The sequence below is a fragment of the Lingula anatina genome, chromosome 3 (assembly GCF_051362555.1).
Source record: "Lingula anatina isolate TDL-2025a chromosome 3, LinAna3.0, whole genome shotgun sequence".
Taxonomy (NCBI): domain Eukaryota; kingdom Metazoa; phylum Brachiopoda; class Lingulata; order Lingulida; family Lingulidae; genus Lingula; species Lingula anatina.
The window spans coordinates 23,051,502-23,067,874 of NC_141769.1; the positions used below are offsets into that span (position 1 = coordinate 23,051,502).

General features: G+C 38.0%; 3 protein-coding genes across 3 annotated transcripts in view; 1 reads left to right on the forward strand and 2 right to left on the reverse strand.

The window, feature by feature from the left end:
* Positions 1 to 3,316: 3,316 nt before the first annotated feature.
* LOC106180522 (uncharacterized) lies at positions 3,317 to 6,078 on the reverse strand. The gene is made up of 2 exons (XM_013564531.2): positions 5,492 to 6,078; positions 3,317 to 5,264 (listed from the first exon to the last, which is right to left on the reverse strand). The coding sequence occupies exons 1-2, from the start codon at positions 5,665 to 5,667 to the stop codon at positions 4,805 to 4,807; spliced, it is 636 nt and encodes a 211-aa protein (XP_013419985.2). The 5' UTR covers positions 5,668 to 6,078; the 3' UTR covers positions 3,317 to 4,804.
* A 2,195-nt stretch (positions 6,079 to 8,273) lies between these two features.
* Positions 8,274 to 12,711, forward strand: LOC106180523 (uncharacterized). Its single transcript, XM_087008493.1, has 2 exons — positions 8,274 to 8,475; positions 9,664 to 12,711. The coding sequence occupies exon 2, from the start codon at positions 9,731 to 9,733 to the stop codon at positions 10,976 to 10,978; it is 1,248 nt and encodes a 415-aa protein (XP_086864619.1). The 5' UTR covers positions 8,274 to 8,475; positions 9,664 to 9,730; the 3' UTR covers positions 10,979 to 12,711.
* The window catches only part of LOC106168457 (carboxyl-terminal PDZ ligand of neuronal nitric oxide synthase protein-like), a 37,676-nt gene continuing 32,580 nt past the window's right edge, over positions 11,278 to 16,373 (reverse strand). The window contains exon 10 of the mRNA XM_087008491.1: positions 11,278 to 15,968. Coding sequence (XP_086864617.1) covers positions 15,021 to 15,968 — 948 coding nt within the window. The 3' untranslated portion in view covers positions 11,278 to 15,020. The remainder of the gene's footprint in view (positions 15,969 to 16,373) is intronic.

The following is a 16,373-nucleotide window of genomic DNA, read 5'->3' on the forward strand; positions in this document are numbered from 1 at the left end:
AAAAGTGGGCAGGAGGCTTTTAAAACACCATTCTTTTTATAGCCCGCGCTCCGACTGCCTTGGGCAGCCGTAGGGGTGTGAAGAAGGGGCCTTCCCCAAAAATATTTTGAATTATGCCATTCATGTTGTGATTTTGTAAACCAAATATTGGTCTTGACCGCCTTATATAAATAAAATTAACAAACCTAGGCGGGACTAGTCTCTATAGTAGACAGCGTATGGAATATTGCTCTCTACAAAAATTGCCCCGTTCCTAAGAAGACTCGTTAATGTCTACCATTAAAGATCAGTTCAATAAAAAATGGAACGACTTTTTATATCAACCCTGTATCAATTTATGATTCCCCATCGAGTAACTTCTGAATCATTCTTACGTATATAGAGATTAAAAGAGAGAGAGAGAGAGAGGTTGAACAATAAGAATGGAAGTACAGTATACGGCATTTCGGTACTGAGTTTACTTGTGAATGACACTTAAATCGGGGCTTAAGTAAGTTCAGTATGTGTGGGTATTTTTACCGAGGAAAAAACTTCATTTTTAGTGTCACTTGCGGTATGAAACATTAATATACTGCATATTATGAATATTAACTGCAAAAAGCATGCCAGGAAATCTATTACGTTATACGTAATATGCGCCTTCGGAGAAAAAATTCATAGAATGTGCAAAATGAGGCAAAGCAAAGATGCTGTTGTTAATGCTGAATTAATTTTGTTTTTACTTGAAAATAGAATAAAATAAATTAAATAAAAGAGTAAAATATTAAAACGGCGAAGCAACCATTTCATATATAATGAAAAGATAATATTTTACCAATTGAACGAACAACTTCAATAAATTAAACCAAATTCCAAGTCTTTCATTAAACCAGCCCGACTTATTCCACTATTAGTTTATTAATTTTAATTTTCACACGTTATTGAAATCTGGAGTTTTTTATACTTATGAAGTACTAACAATATATCGCAGATTAAAGCTAGAAAGATTATTAACGCATTGCGTAAAATTGTTTTCAATTTTAATTTGGCAGTTTTAGTTGTGTAGTTTATTTAAAAACAACAAATTTACACACGCTCCTGTCAATATACAGCGACGGGCTACTTATTGCCCCGGCCCATTATAAGGAACGAACAAAACCGGTTATTTTTAATTTTACCTGGCCACTAACATCATTATCTCGACATTTTTTCTCTCCGTAGCTCATGAGAAAAAGGCAAAAGAACATGAATATGATTAAAGAAATATGTTCAGTTCGTATACGAAGTTCCGATTTCGTACGAGCACCAAAGAAAGGGTCATATATAGTCATTTTTCATCATATCCAGAAAAAGAATGACAACTTATTTTTAGTACAATTAAAACACTGGTGAAAGAACCCGGGACTCTTTCACGTTGTTAAATTTCAGTCTCTCGGTTGAAATAAAGAAACCGACGTTTTTTAGCGCGCTGCAAAAAAAAAAAAAAAAGAAAATAAAACAAAATGCCCCCTACCTCCAGAATGTTACGACATGTATTGTTATAGACAGGTATGAATCAAATTCAAACAGGCTAATTCAACTTTGATAGAAGCTGCCAAGCGTACACGAATGACAGTTTTTTAGACAAACGTCAAACACAATTAACACGCTTCTCTCCGAACATGTAAAAACTCCAATATCCTTTGATTGACAAGATGCCAATCAAACTCATTAGTTTTTGATAGTTGCTGTCAAGTAATAACAGCTTGATTGGCAGGTTATATAAACAAACGTCAATCACAATCATTACAGAGTGGATCACTATAGTCGTCGAACATGTTTAGTTCAAGATTCCTACATCCTTTGATTGACAAGGTGCCAATCAAATTCAGTTAGTTTTCATAATTGCTGTCAAGTAATAACAGCTTGATTGGCAGGTTATATAAACAAACGTCAATCATCGCGCACTGTGATTTCTCTCGCTGTGAAACAGTGAGTACGCCGAAAGAGAGCGCTAAAATCTGAAGTTAGTATTTAACTTGCAAAATATTTCAAGAGAATATATACAACATGTTTCCCAAACTAGTTCCCTTTCTGAACTTCAGCGTGTCTAATACGACACTCTAGATTACAAACTATTTTGCAAAAAGAAGAATTTAGCAAAAGAAACCAATTTAAAAACAGATGCAAGTAAAGAAATATGACATTTGACGTTATTCTGGACGTAGCGCATGGGTCATTTCAAAATTAGTGTATGTACCCCAGTATGTGCGTGGAAGAAGGAAGATAAATGTTTTTGCATTATGTGTGGAATATTGACAGATTCTTTTACTGTCAAATTACTACTGCAAAAAATAAATAAATAAATAAATAAATAAATAAATAAATAAATAAATAAATAAATAAAAATAAATAAATAAATTGATTAATTAAAATAAATAAATAAATAAATAAATAGAATGATACTACTTCATCTTCATTAAATGTGACATTTATAAATTCGTGTTATGATTGAGGTAAGTGGTTTCATTTTTGCGGGGCTAAATGTTAGGAAGGACTTTTGATAATAAGTGGATGGGAAACAAAAATATAAATGTAAACAAAAATATTACTATCTTATTTAACAACCAAACCGCTACTTCGCTCTTGTAACTATTTTGTTAGTTTATTTTACTGCAGTAAAACATGGATAAAAAAGTTCAAAACGCCCTCACAGTGCCGTTGTTTTTGCCACTCCAGCTGCTGGGGCTAGGTGAAGGGGCGAGGGCAGGGGTGGATTCAGGATTATTAGAAGGGGGGGCGGAACGACAGGCCTCGGATGCGAAGCCGACCATCGCCCCCTTGGTGTGGGCTTGGGGCTTGCTCAACGGCCCCGACAAAAAAGTGGTGTTTTGGAGAGCAAACAGTGTCCTTTAGTACGGTTTAGAACTATGATTTAGCTAGTCAAAATTCTAATTTCAAGAGGGGAATATTGGTCTGATATATTTTTCAGAAACCGAAGGGGGGTGGGGGGCCAGGACCCCCCTGACTCCGACTCTAAATCCGCCGCTGGTTATGAATGGCGTAAACAGGAAACGCACCATCATAGCTTTTGGTTTCAATAAAGTGTGAAGCACAAGATCTATGGAGTTTATTTTTCTTTATTTTCAAGATATAATGACCCTCAGGCCCGTAACCAGCAATTTCAAAGGGGACGGGATCCTTTTCTGAAAAAAAAGGAACCTATTAGCTTTTTACCATGAAACCTTGGTGTAGGCCTACTTACATCAAATTTTACCTAGAGGGGACCATTTCCCGACAAAGGGTGGTTCGCTTGAATCCCCCAAGCCCCCTTGACTACAGGCCTGACTCTTGTCGCTTGCGCACAATTTGATGTTTTTATTCGGAGAACAAAGCATCCGTATACACGAAGTAGGGAAAATCACTGCAGAAAAAAATGCTGTCAACGGCATAGACCGTTTACACCGGTGTGACAGGAATGGAAGTTCTCTAGGAACGGTAGTCCGTTCCCCTTTACTTTGTACAGGTGACATTCGCCCCATATACTAACCTCAATACTAGTATAAGACTAACCCGAACCCGATGGGACCCCGGATTTCCACTCCAAGGACTACCATTCCTGTCACACCGGGCATCACCGGTATCACAAACAAACAAACAAAAAATAATAATAATCACAGCCCCATTGCTTCCTATACATGTAACATCACTTTCTATCTCCTTCTTTCGAATTAATGTCGTTCATTTGATACCTACAGCCTTCATTTTCAAGAATTAAATATTTTTATTAGCATAGTGCCGGGTGAAACAGCATTCTTTACATCACTCATAAATATTCATAATCGTGATTTGTTTTCATAATGTTACGTTGGAATAGGTGAATAACAATCTTGATTAAGATTTTGAACGTTCATTGCAGCCAATGAGAGACAGATACACAAAGAGCAGATATATTGCCAATTTACTGGAGAACGTGGCCTGGGAATGCACATCGGTCACTGACCATGCAGTCTGTCGAAGCAAAGTTTTCGCCAGAAAACATTGTGAAGGACTTTAAAATCCCTGTACGCATTTATGAGAGTGTGAAACATGCATAAAGTTTTATAAGAGTTATGTAAATATTATGATTAATTAAAGTTTAATAAAATGCTAATGGTATCTTAAACCTTTCGTTGTGTGTGTTTCCTTTGTGTTAATTCTTTGTTGCGTTATTTTAATTCACGTATGTGTCGTCAATGCTATCCAAAATGCCTTTTGTTCGTAGTTTGAAGTCTACGAGACGTTTAATAACGCGTAAAACAGAAAGAGATGGAGTTAACAAGAGCACCAAAAGTCTCCTGAATGTTCAACTCTGTCGGCTCTGAAAAGAACTAAGACACTTTTACTTCAAAGTTACAGTTTTTGATTGTTTAGGCGCGCTCGTAAAGCTTACTCTGCTGAAGATGATAGACGAAAGCAATACATGCCATGGGTATATTTTTTAGTTTCTTACAACTATATAATAAGGGCCAGCGGCTGTTTATAACACAGGTGAAGGAACTGGTCCCGCCTTCGTGCATCAACATCACTTTGATACTTCAATCCCAAAAGCAGAGTCACGATATTTTAAATGTCAGTGTCTGACCTCCATTCGACAGTGGTATCCACTTCCGTTTTTTTTCTTTTTCTTCCTCCTTCCCTCCTGAATTCCTTCAAACTCCTTTATCCCTCTGTCAGTTTGTCCATCTTTCGCCATTACTTACACCCTCCCTACCGTCTGTTTGTCCATCGGCCACTCCCTCCTATGGTCTATGTGTGTCCGACTGTCCGTCTGTCTGTCTGTCTGTCTGTCCGCCTGACCGTCCGTCTATCCCCTGAGGCTCTTGTACCTCAGCAGAAGCCTCTTTTCTGCTTCGCCCAGTGGTGTCCGACAAACGGGCTCTTCCCTCGTGCACCCTTCAACCAGATTGTCCAGGTCGTCGTAGAGTCCAGTGCTGTGTTGGACGTCTCGTAGCACGACACCGACACTGTAGATGTCAGATGAGATAGATGTAGGCTCCCCTCTCCTCACCTCTGGGGCCAGCCAGGTGACCCTGCCCTCTCTGACATCGTCAGGGTCTATGTGGTAGGCGTTGTACTGGCCTACTTGAGTGGCATTTCCAAAATCTATCACAAAGACTCTGAACATGTGATGGTTCTGTGAGAGTATCTGGACCATCATGTTGTCTGTCTTTAAGTCGTTGTGCAAGATGTTACTGCAATGCAACGACTTGATGGCCCTCACCACCTGGAGGCAGATGTGGAGGAAATCTACCCTAGTGACGCACCTGTGGAAAAAGATAAAAAATAAATAAATGAATTGACGTGCTAATATATAACTTTTGTATTAAGGAAAAATATCGATTTAATGCTATGAAAAAATCATTTTTGATCAGAAATAAGAAGACAATTAAATGAATATATTACAAAAATATAAATATAAATAATTAATGTAGAAATAAATGTAAATTGAAACACGAATATATCCAAAGAATAAAGAAATTATAATTCAAACCTATGGAAACAACTGTCGGTTGTCCACTTTTCCAAAAACTTTTCCAGCGTTGTCCCGGGTACAGCTGACATAACAAGACCAGGTCTGCTGCCTCCCACAACCTGGCCGTACACTTTCGGGACGCAGCTGAGATCGTTGAGAGACAGCAGAACACTGGCCTCGTGTGCTAAATCCATGAAGCTGCCGTCCCTGAAAAATTTCACGGCAGCGTTTCGGGGCTTGCCGCCGTCGATGGGCTGGTAGAGATGCAATGACACTTCTCCAAAGGCCCCGCAACCTAGAACCGATGTTCCGCCTGGCCCTCCGAGTGGACGAAGGTTGGAAAGAGGGATATCACTAAGGAAAAGACACCTGCGTGGGGTTTCAGAACGGCAAGGATGTCGAGGATTTTCCACTCGGGAGGGTGTCCACGTTTTCCAGACTTCTCTGCATGGAGTCCAAGTCCTCCAAAAAGAACTTTGGGTTTGGTTTGCCCTTGCCTCCCAGGAGCTGTGACTTGTTTCATATAGACGGGACTGGTGAAAATAGTCCCGTTCATGCAGCGACCCAAGACCGATTTCTTGGTTTCCCCTTGCCTCCCGGGAGCTGGAGCTTGTCTCATATAGACGGGACTTGTGAAAATAGTCCCGTTCACACAGTGACCCAAGACCGATTTCTGTATCTATTGGGTCCGTTTTCCCTTCTCGAGGGGGCTTACGCTGGGTGAATGAAAAACAACAGAAATCATATATATATATATAATTTTTGGGAAAGAAAATTAAGGCTCACGTTTGTAAATGATAGAAAATGTTTTTATTTTTTGTACATACATATTAACACGTACTCACGCTGAGAAGAGAGTCGAGATGAAGACGAGCTTACTATACGGGCAACGAATCGGGGAACCTTTAATCTAGGCTGCCTTTTAACTTTTGTACATATATTACCTCGTGAGCGCTGCAAGGCTGTCCATAAACAGTATAGTATTGGCCAGAGCTCATTATTATTGGCAACACTTTGGAAACAAAATACAAGGTGGCAGACCCCCTTAGAACCTGCAAAGCGAAAGGAAATAGGTTGCAGTGCAATTATGCAGTTGTCAAATATCATTCATATTTCAATATCAGATTTCAAAACTATACATATTTAAAAAATAGATTTCGCAAAATAAATAAAAGAAATGAGAAGTTGTATGCAATATCTTAAAAGAACATGATAGAAAGGTCATTGCATTACGTTTTGCCCGTCACACGACCAAGTAATTAGCTCCTAAATTTTGACAAATACACTTGATTGTTTTAACATTTAAATGGTATTATCTAATGCTTTATTGATATGTATTAAATGTTGATTTCATTTTTCGGGAAGAAATTTGCATCTTCCGTCCCTAATGTTGGGCAACGCGAAACAGATTGCCTCTCGAATTTTGCACAGGTCTCAATGACTAGAATGTCTAATAATAGAAAGAATATGTGTATATTTTGGATACTACTGAAAGAAAACTTACCTTTTCATTTAAAAAAGTAGATAAATCCTTTATCTTATCGCGGAATACGATAAAGCGAGCCATCTTGATCCTCGTCAAGAGTTCAATGAAGACGTCTTCATGACAACAGCGGGTGACGTCATATTACACTTATGACAAACAACTTGCGTTGTGACGTCACAATAAGGTTGTGACTGCAGCTCTTTATAGTCTTCCCCTGTATATTTATTGTTATTTTCATGCTGATTTTCGGGGTTGTGGTGAAAAAAATTAATACTTTGATAAGGACACCCGACTCTACCAAAGTATTATTTAGATGAAAGCTGATAGTTCTAAATCTGGTGCGGAAATAAAAGATCAAGCGTGCATGACAAAGTGTTATTTATTACTGCCGATTTTACAGGGTACACACCCACTTCGCAGTTAGCATTAATTTTTGTGACTAAAAAAATCGAGAGATTCTGCTCTATTTTAATATATCATATCGAAATATTAGATCAAATCTATACCAAATTGGAAATATCATGCAATAATAAATGGAGCTGATTTGCACCCCCCCCCCCTCCCTTAGTAGCTTGCTGACAGTGGGCAGTTAAAAACGGCAATTATTGACAACACAATACTTTGAAATGCACAGCAATATTGGACTTTATGGTGTTAAACGACGAAAAAGATAAAACATCGATGTACATCAATTGTTACCTCATTTTATCTAAAAAGTACAGCTTATTTTACTTTAAACCTACCATGTTTATTTTAACTCCTATCAATTCATCCACTTATTGTTATTATGTCAGTAGTATTTTTGTTCACTTCTCAATTCAACTGCTTTAAGTATCAAGAAATAAATATTATTAACCTTTTTTTGCTAATTATACATCGTCCATAAGACCCCATTTCCAGAGATTAGATCGATCTACTTTAGATCGACCTAACTCCCTGGGGGTTCACGCTAAATAGCTGTCAGCCGGGCGGACACGAAAGTTAATAACCCCCTTACAGCTTGTAGTAGGCGGGACGGACATTTAAGCCGGATTATCTGACAGTAATCTAGTGAGACTCCCCGTGGGGATAGATCGATCTAAAAGCTCTGGGAATACAGCCTAAGAGAAGAACTCGTTTATTCAACAGCTGTGCAAAATTACAACGGGTATTATAAAACTAGCACAGCAGTCTTTCATACATCTATCACAAGCATACACAACAACGATTTTTTCTCATTAGGCCCTATACCCTGTATTTTGTTGAGGTTGATAAACAATATGTGTTCTAAGCATGCACGTGATCAGTTATAGGGGGCCTACAACTACTAATTATAATAGGATAGAACGGAGATAAAATATGGAGTTGTTCAGAATTTACTGCGTGATAACAACACTGATTATAAAATGAGGTCATAGTTTTGTTTACAGCCGACAACGAAGCATTTTTCTTTCGCTTTTGCTAGTCACTTCCTGGTTAGCATTTAAGCGCATTCTAGTCATCGGGGATATTGACAGAGACGACAGACTATATTAAGGTAGGTGTAGTCTATGGTTTTAAACCGGTATGTACATGGTTAAAGAAAGGGCAATATATAAACAACATCCATAAAGCAGGCTAAATGCGCGACAACATCTCCGTGAGCGTCCAGTGTTGCGGTTGGGGTCGGGGTGGGTGGGTGTGGGAGGGGAAGGATTAGCTTAAATTGGTATCAGCGCATTATCTCTCTCTCTCTCTCTTTTCTCTACTCTTGTGCAAATAAATACCATCCATTTCTCCACATACTACCGATTAGCGTAATACATTTTATCAAAGTGTTCGGCAGCAGACCGATTTTATGAACCGATTAGGTGAAATGATGGACTTTAAACTTAATCAAAAGCACGTACTGTAACAGATGGCATAGAGAAGGAGTTATCAATATTGCACTGATATAGAGGGTCCATATCAGTCAAACAAGTTCCAAACTATTAAAATGTGCTTTTTATTGTTTACGTCAGTTCTAGCGACATTTATCTTCCATGTGATATATATTCATGTAGACAATATTTGGAGCGATGACAGATTTAATTATGCCATGCCTTCCTTTGAGACAAGCGTCTATTATGAACTCATGCATTTTCATACACCTTTGTCTTAGTGCTGTGGTCTCTTTAGCCGTAAAAAGTAATAATGAACGAGCATTTTACAATATTTTAAAATTGAAAAATTCCTCTGCAGTTTTTTAACGTCTTGATCAGAAAGCCTTCCCTTATTTCTAGGATGATGATGCCATACACGTATACGCATAGGCACATATATGTTACAGGCCCGTAGCCCCGGGGGGGGGGGGGGGGGGGGGGGGGGTTCGAAAGAACCTCCCTTTCGCTGGGAAAAGGTCCCGTCTGGGTAAAAATTTATCTAGGCACATGAAGGTTTCATGGTAAAAGGTCCACTTTTTCAGAAAAAGAACTCCCCTTTTGAAATTGCTGGCTACGGGCCTGTGTTAAGACTATTTTACTTTGCCAATTTATCAAAGCACTGACAAACAATGATGTTCATTGGAAAAATAATTGTGCATTAAACGACGACGTTTGACAATTGATTTCCGGTCATGCGCCTATTTAAATTACGTTATCTACGCCGATTGATTTTCAAGAGTCCGCTAGTAAAAACCTGAGTAATTACTGTGTCTAGTTGCGATGGCCAATTTTTGCTTTGTCAATCGATTGCATCTCTCTTTCAGCTTGTCACGGACATATCTTTAAAATGGACTAAATACACATGTAAACGGGAATGTGCAACTCAGAAACATGCCACTTCCGAACACGAGCACCATTTTGGCGGGAGCTTGGGATGGCATCCCGTTAAAGAACGTATGCATGGCCATTGAGAACGACGCTGCTTTGTACCAGAACTTAACAGGTGACCCGTTGTATATTTTTGCAGAACATCTGAGGTATTATGGCAGACCCACCATCTATATCCTTGGCCTCGTCTTCAACACTTTGGCGATAGCTGTGTTTTGCCGGAAATCACTGAGACGCACGACGACATGTATGTTCATGATCAGCGTTGCAATCTTTGATACGATGAATCTAGTGAACGGTTTCTTTTTCTGGATTCAGTATGATTTGAATGCTAAGACCATGACTAGAAGTAGATTTTTATGCAAACTGGTGGTATTCACGCTTTACTTTGCTCCGGAAGCAAGTGCCATCTTGCTTTCTGCGATGAGCATTGAGAGGTATATAAAAATTCGCTTTCCCATTATGGCTAGAAAAATATGTTCAGTGACCAAAATCAGAGTCACCATAGTTTCCATAGTAACGGTTCTCTTGCTGATAAACCTACCAGTTTTATTTGCCGAAATCTACTTCAAGCTTCCACAATGTCGTGACTATATTTGCTGGAATATATTCCACAACAGTCCCCGGTACATCACTCACGAAAGGAGGATCACCGCGTATTTTGTCGACGTGCATAAATGGGTGGCCGCCGCTATTTACTTTGTCATCCCAACTGCCACACTCCTAATTTTTAACACTCTGATCATGCTACAAGTGAGAAAAATCAACAAGGAAAGCTCACGTATGACAAGGAACACGTCAATGAAGAGCCAAATTACAAACATGTTGCTGGTCGTCACGTTTTCATTTCTAATCATGACGACCGGTTATAACACAATTCAAACCGGCATCGTGGATATATGGGAAGAAACTGGCACTGACTCGGAGGCCGAAATATCTTTGGTTTTTACTTTATTTACTTTACTCTTTTACTTGAACCATGCGTCAAACTTCTTCCTCTATTGCCTTAGTGGACCCAAATACCGACAAGTGCTGAAGCAGATGATGTTGCCATGTCTGCGTTGCTGCCTGGCCCGCACGCAAAGCCAAAGGCAACCTGAGAGCGATACAGTTGCCTCCCAGAAAACAGTTACGTCAACTGTGTCTGAAAGCACGGACAGTGAAACAAGTGCCACGACCGGTCTCAAGTTTAAGGGACGTTACTATGGAAGCATGAACCCAGCTTCTGCTTCACGATCTTATCATTGCTGAGGATAAGCAGTGCTTTTTGATCATATTTTTAACTGATGAATGCCATGAATTAATGTTGCCAACAGTTGGTTAGTCGGAGAAAATTCGATTAGTATGAATTTTCTCAGAAAAATTGTGCACCTTTAAAACTTGTGCTGGATATTGCATCACATTACTAACGCTGCTCACATTTTTTTTCTGATGAGAGAGAGAAATCGGTGTGAAACCTGGATTTGCAGTTATCAGATAAACGAATTATTTAGTTTGTCAATAAATCCTGTCACTGTTGAAAATAAGAAACTGACAACAACAGCATAACATCCTTTAATCAACTTTTATTTTCAACTAAGGAACAATGTGGATGAAAATGACCACTACAGGCTATTCCAGGACCATGACCACTAGGTCAATCTCACTTATAAGTGGCTGTACAGTCATCAGGGCAGCCACACTTTAACATACCGAATTATTGTAAATTAACTAAAATTAATGTGTAAGTACTTACAACAAGAAAAACGCTTTTATTTAATACATATAGACATCTATTTAAACAGTAATAATTAAAACAAAAGGTGAAATTGCTGAATATGCCATAAAAAGATGAAGTTTGCTGATATTTATACATTTCTTCTAGTTGTGAAACATCAAGCCTACGGGCAGATAGTCTCTTGCTGGGCAAGCTCACCAATCTAAAGGTGCTGGGTAATGTTAATTGAGCCCAATGTCCTATAAATGCATCCAGGTGGTGTTAACAAACATGTACAGTAAGTTTTTTAATCTACTTTCTATTTTGTGTCAATTGCTTGACAAAGTGACCTAATAAATATTTCAGTTAGGTCAAGAGAAGTAAACACCCTTTACAAGTTAAACTGCGTATAAAGGTGCTCGGGGCTTGTGAGATGATTTTTCCGTTTATTACTTTTGATGAGCAACACGGCAAACAGTGTAACATCATCACCGCGAGATTTACTGGATTTGTCTTAACAGTCAGCAAAGTCACATTATGTAACACTCAAGCTGCCTGCTGTCCCCACAATAATTAAATCTTATAAAAATACCATACGCTTGTATGACACACCTTTTTTTGTTTGTTGAGTGATTCATTTTAGAAGAAAAATATTCAATAACCCTCAAATTAATAACCCACAGTTGCATGAGGTAAGCAATAAGACATTCACCTGACATGTTTAGATAAAACGAGCAACCTATTTTGGTAAAATTTAAAATGCCAGTGTTGACCCACAATTTCTTAGAAGTGCTAAGAAGCGTTTCACGTCTACATTTCATTTATCTTAGTGCAAAGACACCAGCACTTATTGGGTTAAATTCCATCACTTATCTTTTACTCAGGATGGTAACCAATAGCAGTGGATAGATTTTAAATTCATCAGCTGCCAACTACATCTTAGGCTGTAATAATCAATTACCTGGCCTACAAAATTTAAATTAATAGCGATTTTACAACATTATGTAAATTCTAAAAGTAAGTAAAAATATTTTTACAAACTAACCATTGTGAAAATACCACTTAAAATTATCAAAACTGATAAAAGCACCGCTGTACATTATGATTCACATATATTAACAGTATAAAAAGCAATATTACAATGTAAATACAATTGTGGCATCAACTTCTTAGCTTTGTGATTTTCACATCTCTATTAACAAATCTGTACACATGGAATAAATGGATGAACCCTGCAAACCTGCCACTGAACTAAAACTGCTGGCAAAAATTGACAAAAATAAATAAAAATTAAACAAGGCAGCAAAGCTGTCAAATGTACAGACAAAAAGCAGGAAATAACTATGCACAAAATAGGCTACTGCCAATTCTGATGCAAAAGTACATAAAGTTAAACTGCAAATTCAACATCAAATTTTAACAAGACATCACTGTTCTGAAATGGGTTTATTTCCATTTTTAACACTTTTTTAACATAAAACAAAATGAACAGTTTACTGCCATTTTTATATGATCAACTAAGAAAATTGATGAGATTGGAAAAATATCAATATAACAGTGTTAAATGTCCAATTTCCTCCATTCTAAGATTCTGAACATAGTGGATGATTGAATCTGACAAACTGCAATGATATGAGTTTATTTCCATTTGTGACACTTTATTACACAATACACGATAAAAAGTTTACCATCATTTTTACATAATCAACTAACAATGTTGTAAAGATGCAGGAAATGTCAAACAAACACTTAAATGTATCTTATTAGTAAAATAATAAGACTGTTAACATGCCTAAGAATTGAATCTGAGGAAATGTGAAAAAACAGCATAACTTGTAAAATAATAGCCCGATTATGCTGATTTTCGAACTTGACCTGCGTTTTAGTAAGATTGACCACTCCTGTGAGTTTAATGACAATTGGCCTATCGGTTTTTCTTATATTGTGTTTACAGTGTTGCACATATGCTGAAAAAAAGGAAAAAACAGCATAACTACTAAAATAGTGGCCCAACCATGCCGATTTTCCAACTTGACCTGCGTTTTAGTAAGATTGATTACTCTTGTGAGTTTCATGACAACAGGCCTATCGGTTTTCCTTAAAATGTGTTTACAGGGTTGCATATATGCTGAAAAGTGATAAAACAGCATAACTTCTACAATAATGGCCCAATCATGCTGATTTTCGAACTTGACCTGCGTTTTATGAATATTCATCAGCTCTGTAAATATAAAACCAAAAAATAAAACTGTGTTCCACTTATCGTGTTTACAGTGAAAGTGCACGGCGACGGCATTGCCATCGGCATCGGCATCGGCGACGACGGCGACGACAGACGCAGGTGATGGCAATATGTACAGACACATCTGTGTCTGTACATAAAAAGCACCCTGCCAGATCCAGGTGCCTCTACATATACCCTGTACTAAAACATTAAAAAACTATTTTATGATGACCAGTTATGTGAGATTATACAAGTATACATTATGGTTTTATTAGATGGAATTAAATTCAGTAACTAGATTTGAGAAACCTCAAACAAACTCAAGTGTTTAGTATGTCAAAAATGTCAAGTCAAAACTGTCATACGAAGCATCACAAAGCTACATTATAAAAGATGACCACAGTTCTAAAGAGAGCACTGTGCTTTCAGTACATCAAGTGAAGATTACAGTCAGAGGAATAATATGCAACAACATTCCTACAGCTGATAATATATGCATCATTTTGACCTTCTTCTATACAAAAAAGGGTTTGTCTTCAAATAAAGAATACATTATTTAAGATACCAGAGAAAAGGTTTAGTTTTTACAAATGTCCATAATGTGCCAACTGGGATAAACTGATCACACCCAAAAACACAATTATACTTAACTACAACTACCACAATCTTTCAGCAGCCTCTTTTTACCCTAATATAACCTCATCCTTGACATTTTATTACTTACACAGTCTTTGTTTAAAAATCCATCCTGAACTTTTGATTTTTTCAAAAAAAAAAAAAAAAAAAAAAAAATTATGACCATTTAAAAAACATGCTGAACTTGAGGAAGATATAAGACTCTCACATATGCACAATGTAAGTCAGTTGTTTCATTATCTGGTAAATGAAGATAACCAACATCAATACAGTAAGTACTGTTAGTCTACAACAATAATTATAATCATAGTTCTTTGGAAGCAGAATGATGGTTTTTAACCACAATGGCCAGTATGGTAAATGGCACCAAAGCACACGCAGCCAGTATTTGAATACCAAAATGCCATCAACATGCAAGTAAGTTACACCATTTTTTTCCATTTTCAGTCAAATTGTACCAATTTCTTTTTACTGTTCACAAACAAATGCCTCACAGTCAACATTCAGATCCCTTTTGTTTCACATGAGTGGCATATATCACTTATTTTTAACTATGTAGAACTCTTTGCATACCATGACCTCGGGATATCTGATATGTTCACATTATTTCAGCTGCATTCTCCATTATGTTATTTTCTTGTTTCCACATATATAAGTAAACACCAGGTAATTCTTTTACCTGAATAGTAAATGCAAATTTTAATTAGTCTAATAATAATTTAAACATTTAATGTAACTCAGGAGGTGCTCAAAGCCTCAAACTCCTCTAGTGTTAATGAATCCAGCCTCCTTCCAGCATCAGCAGATCTCCTGTCAGATTTGTTCTTCATATTGTTATTTTCAAGCTCTTCCTCTGACAGCGTCATGGTATGCTGTTTGTCTGCAGAGTTATAAGTGTTGTTAGAAGTGCCCGTTTTGAATGAGGGGCTGTAAGTTAAGTCGTTCAGTTCAGCCTCTTGGATACTGTTGTACAAATAGCGCTGCTTTTCGATTGAGGTCACATGTCCGCTGTTACTATTTAATTCCTTCAGCTCAGTGGGATCGGCATCCACTAGCTCAATATCACTCAATGGAGAAATCTCCATGGCTGAATCATCACGGCTACCTACATGGTCTGACGAGCCAGAGGAATTTTCACTTGTGGTGGAATTTCGATAACTTGCCTCCTGCTGGCTGTCCCCCACTTTGAGGCTCTCCTGAGTGGCGGAGGAGCGAGGTGACTGGCGACTGTATTTGGGTGGTGGCTCCAACTTTGGTGTGAGGTTAAGATCCAGGCGATTTCCACTGGCGTCCTGCATTGGACAGGGGACAATAACCTTGGCCTTGCCATCCACGACCTTGACCTGGTCTCTGTGCTGTGAGTTTGGCTGGTAGACGTTGTTGTTATTGTTAACCCTACTGCTGTTGTTCATGAGAAATGGGTTCTTGTTTTGGTTTGCTGGAGTGTTTTGTTGTTTTCTGTGCCAGGCATTGGCATCTGCCTGACTGAAGTTATACATGAGACTGTCTGAGGACATCTCCCTGTGTCCACTATCTGGGGAATCTGTGTATGCTACATCAGTTTTTCGGTTTTCAAACAAACCGTTTTCTGGCACATATGCAGGATACGAGGAGTCTATGTCTGGGAACTCTGGGATATAAACTGGTGGCGGCTGGGGGGTGTTCACATCAGGAAGAGTGGGCACCTGAAATAGTTGAACAATTTAAATAAAAACACACAGCAATTCTCTCAGTTTTAAAGGTTGCTGACCAAGAGTGTTATGACTTATAGTATACAATATCATAGTTTGATTCAACCAGTCATTTTCAACTAAGATAAAGATGGAACTAAAATTGACTCTCACACTGCATCTTGTGCTTTAAAATTGAGTTCACAACCTTTCAACCTTATCACAGATCAATTGCAAATATCTTACTCATGATCACTGTCATCACATTAGTCCTGCTATAAATTGAAGTGAATTATATAACATAAAGAATTCTACATGACTGATGTCAACATGTGGTTATGGAGGCAAGTGTTAGCAGTGACCCTCTGTGAACTCATCTTTTGATGTCAGTTGGACAACTTAGCTTTTAAGTTAAAGTGG